Source organism: Halichoerus grypus, chromosome 14, assembly GCF_964656455.1.
Source record: "Halichoerus grypus chromosome 14, mHalGry1.hap1.1, whole genome shotgun sequence".
Lineage (NCBI taxonomy): Eukaryota > Metazoa > Chordata > Mammalia > Carnivora > Phocidae > Halichoerus > Halichoerus grypus.
The window spans coordinates 60,866,348-60,879,521 of record NC_135725.1 but is presented as its reverse complement, the minus strand read 5'-3'; the positions used below and the strand labels follow the sequence as shown (position 1 = coordinate 60,879,521).

At 52.7% G+C, this 13,174-nt stretch overlaps 1 protein-coding gene across 1 annotated transcript in view; it reads left to right on the top strand.

Moving 5' to 3' along the window:
• SHB (SH2 domain containing adaptor protein B) overlaps nt 1-13,174 on the top strand; it is a 131,329-nt gene that overhangs the window by 47,764 nt on the left and 70,391 nt on the right. The window contains exon 2 of the mRNA XM_036100466.2: nt 1,143-1,263. Within this exon, the coding sequence (XP_035956359.1) occupies nt 1,143-1,263 (121 nt within the window). The remainder of the gene's footprint in view (nt 1-1,142; nt 1,264-13,174) is intronic.

Sequence of the window (13,174 nt, the reverse complement as noted above, 5' to 3'; positions counted from 1 at the left end):
CTATCCCCTTCCAAGAGAGGCAGCTGGGTGGCCCAGGCTGAGAGGCTGAGGACTTGCCCTTTGCCAGATGTGACCAAGGGGGCAAAGAACTCAACAGAGGTCACAGCGAGTTTGCGGTGGAGCTAGGGTGCTGTGGCAGGGAACGGGTTGGATGGGTTCCTGTCCTATCCCCACTGGTAAGTGTGCCCTTCATGAAGCTTAGGAAGTAAGAAGTGGGAGGAAAAACTGCCATGTTTACTCTTAGCCCAAGAATTTTTACCCTCCTCCAGGGAAAATGTGGAACTTTGTCTCTGCAACGTTCAAATCTCAGATTCTGGCATAGTCCTAGGACTCCCCTCCCTGCCTGACTGCCTACCCCGAGGTGACCCTGTCTGTCTGTTTGCCATGGGACTTTGCTGTATTCTTAAATATGGACAAGTGAGGAGGCCAGGAGAATGACCCTGGGAGGCAGAGGATCTGCCTGAGGGTCTTAGTCAAGCCCCTTCTCTCTCTGGAACTCAGTTTCCCCATCTGTTATAGAAGGCCCTTTCTGGCCATGGCAGTCTATCCTTCCCTGAGCTGCTTTTGTGTTTTCATTGGGTCTGCCTGCGGCCATGGTCATGTTTGCAGTGCGCTGATCTCACCAAATTGTTGTCCGATTACCCAAGGCATGCTTGTGTTCCAGATTCAGGGAAGATGGAACGCTGAACATAATTATCTCTAGACAGACTAGTAGGACTCAGCCAGCACCAGGAGCCTGTCAGCATCTCTAGGCTTTCTGCTATCTCATTTCCAACTTTCCTCCATTTCCATTCCTTTAAATTGAGCAACTCACATTCCCCAAAGACACCCTCCAGGTTCTTGCCTTTGTGCTTCTCTACCCAGATGCCCTTCTGTTCTCACAGGGCTGTGCCTGGAGCAGCCAGGCTGCAGGCATAGGCTCAGAGGCAAGGAGCTCTGCCGGTGTGGGTCTCTCTCTTACCCCTCCGAGAATGGGAGCTCCCCAAGGAAGGGCACCAGCTCTGTTTCCTGTCTCCAACCCCTGCTCCTTGCTGGTATGATGCAGGCTCCATTTATGTTTGTTGGAGCGAAGCCTGGCTGTGAAAGAAGTGAAGCAGAAAGCCAGAGGTGGACTCATACTCCTGCCGTCTTGCTCCTTGCAGGTGACCATCGCTGATGACTATTCGGATCCCTTTGATGCCAAGAATGATCTCAGGAGCAAAGCAGGAAAGGGAGAGAGTGCTGGTTACATGGAGCCCTACGAGGCCCAGAGGATCATGACAGGTAAGCAGACTCGCAACTCAGCAGGGAGGCAGAGGGGACACTCTTGGGTGGTCCCCAGCCAGCATCAGCAGGGGAAGGTTTGTGCTTTCATCGTGGTGCTTGGAGGGCAGTGCTGTGTTGAATCTTCACCCCAGTTCACCAGTTCATGTTTCACCTACATCAGGAAGTACCTGGCAGGGCACAGTGGAAGTCCATGTACACGGTACCAAGTACAGTTAACCAAGTCATGCCCCCCCCCCAAAAAAAGGGGGAATTTCTACTGAAGAAAAATACAGCATTTGAGATAGAAAACTTCCCTGGAGCTTCCTAGCAGCCAGGGCAATAAAAGAAGCATGCAGGGTCACCTTGCTTTCAGTATCTAGTAGAAGGAGGTGGGTTAGATCCCTGGGGACAGAATTATCCCTCTCCCCTTACCAGGAAATCTTTGGCATGTGGCTGGAAGCAGCGTAAAGTCCCTTAGACTATGTGGCAGGTTTATAGAAAATACAGAGACTTTACCCCTGTGGCCGTTTTCCTATTGGCCCCTGAGGACAAAACCTTGTCCAAGCAATTGTATGGGATCCAGAAGAAAGTGGCCATGCGTGCAGTATCCTGAGGGTCTGTTTTCATCAGGATAATGCCTGGAGCATCTTTAAAGAGTGAATGGTTATTAGGTTATCTGCCATCTCAGACAGACCCTGGGCATGAGCAGGGCAGTGGGGAGAAACCACCCATGTGGGTCCTCCTGACTCAGGAAGACAGTCCAGAGACAGAAGAACAGTTGTGTGGGTTGGTCCCCTCTGACCCCACACAAGACAGGCACATGAACAGGGGCACCACATGGGTCTAGAGTGCAGGAAGGTGGCCAGGAGTAGATTGGGAGCCCCTCTGAATTTTGAGGCTTAGTGAATTGGTGCCCTGTGTGTGTCTTGGGACTTGGGGTACAGATGCCACTTTCTGTGGCCCTTTTACTCTTCACTTGGTGTTCATGTCTTTGAGTACATTCTCTTGATTCATCTTGAATTAGAAGAAAGGAAGCAAGATTGACTGAGTGCTTAGTGTATGCTGGGCCCGTGCTAAGTGCTAGCTCATGGGGCTACAGAGACCTCATAGGACACTTGCTGAAGGATATGGGTACACATTCAGACCCTGCCTCTAGGACTCTGTCTTGTGCTCTCCTGTTCCTGGAGGTTGATTGTCTGACCACCAGTGTGGCCTCCAGAATGCTTGGCCACTTTGTAAGGAGCCGAGGCAGGGAGCGATGAGGCCACACTTCTGTAGGGCCTCATGCTCTCTCCTGATCTCTCCTGGCAGAGTGGCCTCTGTGGGCAGCAAGAGGCAGAGAGCCGGGGCTGGGGTCAGTGCTCCTCCAGTGACTTAGGGAAGCAAGTCTGCTGGTGGGATGTTCTTCACCTCAGGACTGTAGTGACACCCACCCCTGCTGCCACATCCCATCACCTCTTCCAGGCTTGGTGAAACATCAGCTCTGTGGGAGTGCTGGGGGGTGCCAGCCCGGGGCCCTGCTCCATCCAGTCTTGCAGTCGGCAGGTGTTGGCCTGGGGTTAAAGGACTGGTGGTTACAAGAGTGCCTTTGGGGCCCTCTGGCACGTTCAGACGTCAGGCAGCAAAGGATCTTCAAGGTCATTCGAACCCAACAGCCTTGTGTGATAGATGGGGAAACTGAGTCTATGGAGGGAGAGGGACTTCCCTGAAGACACATAGTAAGTTGGCAGAAAGGCAAGGTGGCCTGTGCCTGGCAGGGCAGTCTGTGGGGTGGAGCACCGGGGGAAGTGTATGTTTGTGCTTGACGCTGGGAGATCCGGGACACGAGGAAATGGCAGGAGCCATCTGAGGCTGGAGCTCTTGCCAGGTTCCAGGCTCTGTACTGGGCCCTTTAACAGACATACTTTTGAAGCCTCACCATGTCCCTGCAAAGGAAGTGGTGTCTCATTTTCCACGTGAGAGAAACAGGACAAGTCACTTCTGGGGTCACACAAGTAGAAGTGAGGGGCTCAGACCTGCATCTGCAGAACGTGGGACCAGGGGGGAAGGGGACCTCTGGGAACCCAGATTTTGTGGACACCACCTGGTGTCTTCAGAATGCAGCTGGTTCCTCCTGGGTGCTGCCATGGACCTCAGTGTTGAGTAGCTGATTAGCCACTTAGCTGGATAGAACTGTCCTGTGGGACTTTGGCTTTTTAATGAGACATACCCACAGTGGCCAGGCCCAAGGCAGATTGATTTAAATAGAGATCTGTTAAGATCTCATGCATTCTGTCTCCAAAGAGGCATCCTTACGTTTGCTGTTCTGGACTTTCTTCTGAGCTTAGAGGCTATGCCCAAATTTACTCACATTTTCTGTTTCTCAGGAAATAGGTGGTTAAACAGAACGTTTTCTGGCTGTAACGACCTCACTACAGCTCCCTTTGACTCAAAATTCTTTGTGTGTAACGTCACTGCGGTGACTGATGGCAGGGCTGGGGGGCTGGGATGAGCCAGCGCCGTGTAAATGTTCCAGGAAGCAGCTCACTGAGCTGCCATGAAGGTCCTCGGGGAGAAGGGGGGCAGTGGAGCACGGGGGTGGCACAGAACAAGTTACGTTCCATCTTTAGGGTGACCTTTATTTGATGCCGTAACATTTATGTGTGCACGTAACTTCTAGGAACAGGGCAGGCATCTTTGGTAGATAAGAATAACCCTGCTGGGAAGAGCATGCCCTCTCTGCCCGAGATGGCATGCCTCTGTGTATGGTGCGGAAGGGGCCCAGGCTGGAGTCTAGCAGATCTGAGAGGGCCACTTGCCACCTGAATGATCCTGGGCCTCAGTTCCCCTTACAAAGCAGTAGCCTTAGGGCAGGCAGTTGGTCATAATTCTAGCTACTTTGGGCTGCAAACTGGCTGTGTGACCTTGGGCAGCGTAGTTCGTGCCTCTGTTTTTCCCTACGTGTGGCATGATATGTCAGTAATGACAGCAACAGCAGTGGGGGCCATTGCTAGGCTCCCGCACCCGTTGGCAGCACTTGATGTGAATTCTTTTTGTATCCTCACCGTCACCCTTTAAAGTGTAGTGCCTTTTTACTGATGCAGAAACTAAGGCACAGAGAAGTAAGTAGCCCAAGGCAACCGAGCTGGGTCGTGAATTGTGGGGCTGATTGCCAAGGTGGTGTTTCTGCACTGAGCCCTGGGGTGCCCCAGCTTGATTTTCAGACTCCCCCCCCCCCCCCACCCGCCTCGGGTGGCTGACCTGGTCTGTGATTAACTGATAAGGTTTTGTTCTTGTGTCCTTGGTTCCATGCAGCAGGTGGGGCGTAGAGGGAGTGCTTGGGGAGGTGTGCTTTTGTGAACAGAGAACTCAGCCCAGCCCCATAGGCTGTGGCTACAAAGGAGGGTGGGGAGAAGCGTGCCCATTTTCTCAGGGGCTCCTCTCATCTCTTCCCTCTGCCTGCCTCAGTTTCCCTCTCCACAGACTCCCATTTGTGTCACCCACAGGAATTAGGTTCTGGCTCCAAGATGGAGGTATAGCTGTCCATAGAACCTCACAACCCAGATGCCCATGGATTGCCTGGACCTCATTCTCTGCCCCCATTGCCTCTCTCATCCCAAAAGTAGCTTCAGAGTAGCTCCTGAAAACCCCAGGGCTTTATGGAACCCAGTGGGGAAGCTAGCGACCCAGTTCAAGCTTTCCATTTTATAGGTAGAGAAACAGGGGCTCAAAAAAGTCATAATCCTGTAGAAATGCTTTTTATTTTTTTATTTTTTCAAAGATTTTATTTATCTTAGAGCAGGAGCAAGGGGAGGAGAGGAAGGGCCAGAAAGAGGAACAGAGGGAGAAGCAGACTCCCTGCTGAGCAGGGAGCCCGATGCGGGACTCGATCCCAGGACCCTGGGATCATGACCTGAGCCAAAGGCAGACACTTAACAGACTGAGCCACCCAGGCATCCCTGAGATGTTTTTTTAACCCACTGATTAAATATGAAGCTGGCCCATGAGGCCATGTGTTGCCCATCCCTAGAGGTATCCAAGCCAAGGCAAGACAGCCTGCATTAGGAGATGACAAAGGTAGTTAGGTTACACATGGGTGGTTGGCTCAAGCCACCTCTGAAGTTTAGTCACTGTGCATTGCGTCATCATTAGACACCCAAGACCAGCCCACAAAAGGGAGTACCTGAGACCAACTTTGAATAGGAGAGGATCTGGTTGGGGCTGGCAGCTTCCCTTCTCAGACCAGCCTGGCTTGTGCTAATTGTTCAGCCCTAGTTCCCCTTTTCATCTTGCTTGGCCCCTCCCTTGAGGTCACATTCTGGCCTTGGCCTTTTCCACACTACCTGGGCCTCAGATTCCTCCTGTGTCAATTGAAGCGGAAGAATCAGAGGACTTCAAGTATCTTTCGTGTCCCCAGGTTAACCCTCCCTCCAAAGCCCTACCTCACAGCCCATTCTTACCCTCTTCCCTGAGTCTTCATCTCAGGTTTGAGGGCCAGAGGTGCTTGGAGGCTGCTGATTTGGTGAGAAGGGCTCTGGGCTCCCAGTCAGGCTGACTTTTGGCTTAGCCTCTTAAGGGCCACAGCATCCTCTTTGTAAAATAGGGCACGCAACACTGATGTGAGTCTTGGGTGGAAGAACAGCTTTGCATGTGTGTGGGAGATTGTTACTGGGGCGTTCTGTGCTGTTGAGTTCTCTGGCCGTTCTCTGTAGGGGCCCCTGCGCACCTGGAGGTGGGCGGCCAAAGCAGCAGGACAGTGGGGCAGGTGGAAATCAGGCCCTCTGCAGTGCACTTGGTCGTCCAGCCTGGAGCCCTTGCCCCGCCCTATTGTGCCGAGGACTTGACCTTGTCACCTAGGCAGATACTGCCACCACCTCCACCCATCCATGAAGCAAGGAGCCGGGCCTGGACCCGGGTGGTCAGTGGTGGGTGAACGGAGGAGATGAGTGGGTGAATCTCCAGGAGCTCAGAGGAGGGACGAGGGCTTCTGTGTGAGGTGGGTGGGGGGAGAGGTGGTAGGTGGTGGTGATGAGAGCCGGGGCTGGCAGCCCAGGCAGAGGGAAGGGCCGGAGCAAAGGCATATGGAGGCGTGGGTGCTTTCTGCTGGAGAGGAGTGGCAGGAAATGAGGCTTTTGATAGGATAATGATTGAAAAAACACATGGGGCAACAGCTTGTAAAGACTGATTGGATCATGAGGCCCTAGTGGACCTAAAGGCACAGAATATTTCTCAACCGGGACCCTTTCTCCCCAGGCCTTCAGCCCAGGCGCTCTCAGAAGTACCCAAGGCAGGGGTGGCGACTGGGATGGTGGTCATTCATCTGTATGGAAGGTCTGGGTGCCAGGCACTGCTCCAAGGACGCAACCGTGATTAGCTCATTTACTCCTCATAAGGAGCCTGTAAGGTAGAGGTACTTCTGTCATCCCCATTTTACAGACAAGTCTACGGAGTCTCAGAAAGTTTAAGTAAGTGGCAGAAGTAATGCTCTTAGCTGCAGATAAAACACATACATCTATCCTGTACTCCCAAAGGGTCTGCAGAAATAACTGGGGATTGTACACTCACTTAGGCCCCCCTTTTAGGTATGATTCCCCCATCATCCTTTATAAAATGTGCAAAGTATCATTTCACAGGATGAATCACATAAACATTAATTGAAAGCATTTTCCCATAATTTTTATTATTATAAGCAATTACACATTAAAAAGTCTTTAGCATGTTTTTATTATTAAATCAACTTTATAGCATAATAAGAGGAATTTAAAAGAAAGCCATTTCACACAGAACCCTGCCTCCTTGACATGGCCATTTTCCTTGCTCACAACTTGCCTGCTCCTCTTTCTTCTCCTATGTGCTAGCAGGTACGCCCAGGTAAAACCAGTCACGGATTTTAAAGGCAAGGTGGGGATAGCCTTCCGTATCTTCTCATCCTCTGGTACAGCCTCTTCTAGTGGCAGTGTGCTTTCTGAGAATGGGGGTATGTACCATGTTCAAGTCTCTGTGTTCCAGCTGTGACCTGTTTTCCGGAGGAAGGAGGTGGGCAGTGGGGTCTGCCTCTGCCCTGGTCTGCTGTGTGACCTGAGGCAGGTTGCTTCCCCTCTCTGGGCCTCTATTACCTCCTCTGAGAAATCAGATTTTGCCTTCTTCCCTGGGTGCCTGCCTTCCCTGGGTGCCATGAGGGCCTTTATAAACCCTTCTATTCCCTGCTGCTGTGGTCATATTGGGCTTCTCCATCCTGGTCAGAACTGTACGTCCTCTCACCCCACTCCCATTACTTCCATGTGGCACCAGCCCAGGCCTTGCCAGATGGGAGGAAGAGCTGGTGCTAGCAGCCTCCCAGGAACATGCATGCTGTCCTCTCTACTCTCAGGACAGACAGGGGTGGGAGCTACAGGTCTGTACTCTGAAAGACCCGCAAACACTCCTCAGAGAAGGGGGCTTTTGAGTTTTGATTGGTGTCAGAGAGGCCGATTCTGGCTACCCTACCTCAGATTTCCACCTTCCTCGTGTGTTTGACGTCATCTCTGTCCCCCTGATTCTGGGCAGCACTATTCTCCCTCTTCTCCTGATAGCTATGAAAGTAAAGGGCCTTTCTGCTGGGCCCCTGAGTCTAGGCCCTTCCCAGCTCTGCAGTACCTGTGGACTCTGCTCCCAGAATGTCCATGCACTTGTCTCTTCTTCGCCTAGCCTGCTCTGCACAGCTCTGCTCCCCAAACAATTACTCCCTCCCACCCGCCTCTCACCCTCTGCAGGCCCTTCACCCCCCCACCCCCAGCCCTTCTGCCCTCTCCCCATGCTGTCTCAGGCTTCAGCCTGCCCTGGTGGTTGCAGCAGCTCTCCCAGAGTTGAGAGTTGTCAGGATAGAACTGTCCTTGAAGAGCAGTCCTTTTTTCCACCCAGAATCATTTTCCTGCTTGAGGCCCAGAGGAGCTCGAGCTGGTCAAGGTCACACATCAGCAAGCTACAGAATGGGTCTCCCGACTTCTAACCTAGGGCTTCTGGGCCTTGTTTTGAAATGTTTTGAAACTTGCCCTTCCACCCTCTCGCCTGGCTTGTCATGGATTATGCAGAGTTCCCTAGCTGGTCTATCATTTACCAGAATGACTTACCTACTGGACAGGAAGGAGATAATCAAGTGTAAATAGATTTTGTATTAGTCACCTGATGACTTTCCTGTTCTTGAGAAACAGCAGGGCTCACACACCCAGCCCAGGGGTGCTCACCTGCTGAGCTTCCCAGTGGGGAGCGGGGATCGAGGACCCTGAAGCCTGGGTTTCCATGGTGACCACTGGGCCCACTTTGGCAGCCCCTTCCCTATTCTCTCACTCCACACGCACCTCTCCCTTTGACCGCCCCCCTCCCCCGCCCCCCCCCCCCCCCCCGCCGCCGCCGCGCCCAGAACACACACACTCAGCTTGCCCACCTTTTTAGGAAAATTGGCAACAGGACTGGCACAGGCCTCAGAAAGCTAACAGTTACTGACAGCACACCTGCCGTGTGCCAGACATTGTCCCTGGTGCCCCCTGTCATGTGGGGGAGGTTGACAAGGACTGATGTCTGTGGTATAAAACAGGCAAAGAGGAGTGTCCCTGCTGGGAGACAGAGGAAGGGGTAGTACTGTCTCCCGAAGACCAGTGTAGACGGCACCGAGAGGTGGCACTGAGCAAGGCCACACTTAAGGTCTTGACTCAAAATGGCCTTTCCACCAAGTCCTTCCCTGGCCACTTGTCTTAAATTTCAACCCATCCTCAACACTTCCCACCCCCTTTCCCTGTTTAATTTTGTTCCTTAACACTGGTCGCTATTTAGCACACTCTGTATTTACTTATCCTTTATCTTGTTTATAGTCTCTCTACCACTAAGATGTGGGTTTAACAAGGGCAAAACATTGCTCCCTGCTGGAACCTCAGCACCTAAAGTAGTGCCTGGCACAAAGTTGGTGCTCAGTAAATAGTTGTTGAGTGCATGAGTGTGTTCATCAATGCCAGGGGCCCAGGGCTGGTGTACAGACAATGCTGGGGCCCCCTCAGGATCCCAGGGAACTCCCACCCTCCTCGGAAGATTGCCAGATCTGGAAAGTCTGAGTTTAACCAGTTGCTAAATGGGTGGGGAGTTGGGAAGGGAACTCATTTGGCCTTTGGGTGGGAGTCAGGCACTGCCCTGTCTTAGAGACCAACTCTGTCTCCATGCTGGGGGACTGCATGGGGGTGTCTGGTAGTGCCTCTTCTCCCCGCCTCCCTCCCTGGGCTGAGAGCTCCTTGGAAGAAAGGACTGGGTCTCACCCATCTTCATATCTCCTCTGGACCCAGTAAATATTCATCAACAGAATGACTGAGTGTAGGAATAAAAGTCTATATGGAGAATAAAGAATATATAAAGAAAAGAAAAGGAACAAACAGTAAAAAACTACTCGCTGTTAACAACTTTTCCCATTTTGCCAAGAATCACTTGCATGAAGTCACAGGCCCTTAGTGAACAAGGTGTGATGCATTTAATCATTGAATGGGTGTTTGTGGACATCTGCTATGTGTTTCTGGGTACATGTTCTGTGTTCTAGGGGTTGTGAACAAAACAAAGTCCCTGTTTTCATAAAGCTTACACTTGAGAATCAAGGGGGAAGTGTAGCAAATTGTAATTCCCATAAACTCATTTCTGGAAATGGCTGATATGGGAAGGTCTGTTTCTAAGGCACTGCTGCCTCTGGTCACAGCAGCTGTAGGTTACTGAGGCCTAGAAGTTAGAGGCTTGCTCAAAGTCAAGAGCAGAGTGGAGATTGTCCCCAGGGCCCTGGCCACCTTCAGGAGGCAGGATGGTCTCCATGGATGAGGGGCTCCGCTTTGGCCCAATGGCTCGCAACTGTATTCCTCTCTTACTGGCTTTGGTGCAGGCCAGGACTTTAGGGGTTGCCATGGATTTTTCCAGAGCAGTGAGTGTCATCCTATGCTGCTGGCACCCACCCTCATAGGTGTGAGGGCCCCTAATATCCTCCTGGGGACTTGGCAACGAGGGCCCAGACCCCCAGGAAAATAGCCCATAACCCCTTTTCTCTCCTGGAAGCTCAGAAAAAAGCCAACATTCTCCCACAGGAAGAAAAAAAGGAGAAGGAACCTGAAATAGAGGAGCTTACCTCCCCACCCCTGCCCTTTGCCTTTCAGAATCCCAGAGAGACATTAAAAGATCTGAAGGCACAGAAACTGTTGGTAATGCCTGTCCAGAAATGGATTCAGGGAGACTCATGTGGGTCGGCAGCCAAGCTCCTGGCACCCTTTCCCCCAGCAGCACCCCGTGTGTGGGGCAGACTGTGGAGGCTGTGGGGGAGCACTTGCCTGTTCCTGAGCAGAGGTGTAAAAGCATTAGGAAGTTGTTCAGGAAGTCATGCCTCCCTGGGTGCGTAGGGTGGATTAGAGCCGAGACAAGCAAGAGGCAGAGGGACTGGTTCTGTGGTTGTGTGGCTACAATAGTCATCTAGGCCAAGGGGTGGGGTGAAAGAGCTTGCCAGCCATTGGGGTGCAGTGGGTAAGGGAGGGGCCGGGATCCTGGTGAGTGATGAGAGAGTCGGTTACCCCAGAAGGGGGAGGACAGTTCTTGGGGAGAAGTCAGTGCATTCAGATGTGGGTACTTGTGCATTCAGGTATTCAAGAGGTCCCGGAATCAGGTCAGAGAGGGGCCCTGAAGTGCTCCAGTGGCCTGAGGAGAGGAGCTGGTTGGCAAGGGCTGTCCAAGGAGACCACCGGCCCTGGTTCCTGTCCCTCCAGAAGTCTTGAAGAAAGAGATTCAGTGATTTGCCCCACACCCTATTATTTGGCTGATTAATTAGTACCCTCCTCTAACTCGGGCTCAGGCCGGCTTTCTGGAAGCTTATAGAGATGACAGAGGGCTGTATTTAAGGGCACCTTTTGTAGATTATGCCAAGAATCTCCCTAAGGCTCTGGGAGGAAACTGTGATTATTTCCATTTTGCAGATGAGAAAGCTGAGTCATGGATGCAGACTGGAACTGTGCCCCATTCTGAGCACCCCCTCTCCCTGCAGGGCCTCTGCCTGGCTGTGTGAGGGAGGGATGCGGAGGATCAGCAGGTTTAGTACCCCCCCCCCCTCCCCGTAGCCCTGCCTTTCAGCTTCTTTCACCTGGCTTGGTCCAGGTGTTTTAATGTGGTATACTGCCTCAGGTTCTTTCCCCAAACAGGCAGCATGAGCATAAATAAAGAAAATGCCACTTCTCTGCCTTCCAGAACCCGGGCTTGTAATTATACCTGGCAACCTAAAAAATGATGCACTGGAAGAAGGTCATCTCCTAGGGCCCACGCTTCGTTGTGGGTCCTCCCTGTTTTAGCTGCCACGATCACTCTTTGTACAATCACGCTGATACAGCACTTAAACTGTGCGGCGGCATCATTCATCTGCCAGACTGGGGGCCCCTGGAGGGCAAGGACCACAGGGCTTAGAACTCTTGCCCCCAGACTGTCGGCGCCCAGTGTTTGAGATATTGGCCCGGACCTTTCCAGCAAAGAATGTCCCCAGGTCAGAACTTGCTGGTTCTGGTGGAGTGTTGTGCAAATGATCGTAAACTCTTCCCTGAAGATTAAAGGCTCTCAGGGACTTGAACTGGGTCTCATTGTCTCCCTAGCCTGCTCACCTCTCAGTCCTTGCCAGCAACTCCACATGTTCCTCTCTTGGGTCCTGGCCTCACGCCCGCTGGCCTGTGCCTCTGTAGGTTCACACCTGTCACCTTGAGTCCCCATGAAGGGACTGGCACCTGACACTCATGTCCCTGAGCCCCAACCACTGAGCCCTCCATGAAGCCACCGTCTCTAGCATCCCGTTACCAGCCTGGGGGTCCTTTCAAGTCTTGGCACTGTCCTCACTGCCCTCCTGTGGCCCCCAGTGTCGCCACCTTCCCCTTCCTGTCCCCTTCTAGCCGAGTGCCTGAGCCCTGCTCATCCTCAGCTTTCACCAGGCCTTTCTTCAGACTAGCATCTTGCCTGCCAAAGCTGGAACAGCCTCTGCCCTGACCCCACCTGACTTTCCCAGCCAACAATCGTGGCCCATCATGGGGTCACGGGGAGAGTTTCCCCTGTTGATGTCTTCCTCACTTGGCTCCATCCCCGTATCTTTGCTCACGTTCTGCCTTTCCCTTCTAAAACCCACCTGGCCTGCCAGCTCAGGGTCACCTTCCTTTGAAGTTCTTCTGCATGCTTCTGTCCTCCTGCCCTGTTTCCCCACACTCCTGCAACTCCAACCAGAACCAGCCCAGTTCGCATTCATTCAGGAACCCTGCCTTCATAGCACCTGTCCTCCGCTTCCCTGAGGCCCAGAGGAGGCCATTTGTAGGACTGTTTCCATTTCATTGATGAGAAAGCAGGAGTAGAGGCTTGAGCAACTGCTCTGGTCATGAGGGAGGATTTCTGGCATCCTGGGAACTGTGTTCTGAAAGCCAAGCAGGAGCAGGTCAGGCGGTCAGTGGGGTAGGAGGAGGATCCCAGGCTGAGGGAACTCTGTGGATCTGAGCATGGTGGTGACAGGGACAGGCAGCTGTGGGCTCAGATGGGCTAGATCCATGGGGGCCAGTCCTGCCCTCCCCAGTAACAAAAAGCAAAACCCTGAAGTGGGACAAGAGACCACACTAGCAGCAACTTCACAATCCAGCCAAACTGAAAAACAGCCAGTGGGTGACAGCCCCAGCTTCCTCGGCCTCTTCTACAGCTTTATTCCAGTTCCCTTGCTCAGCTGCTTCTGCTGAGTCTTTGCTAAGGAAGAGTTAATGCTGAGCTACCACCGGGGGAAGGGGATGGGACTGGTTGGAGACCGTGTCAGGGCCTAGTCAAATAGAGAAGGGGCAGCCCACCCCAAGTTCCTCTCCCCGCCCTTCAAGGTGAAGCTGAGGAGGTAGCTTTGCCTAGCGTCTGTTGAGGCCCTGCTGTGCTGGGAGCTGGAGCCCACCTGGGCCTTGCC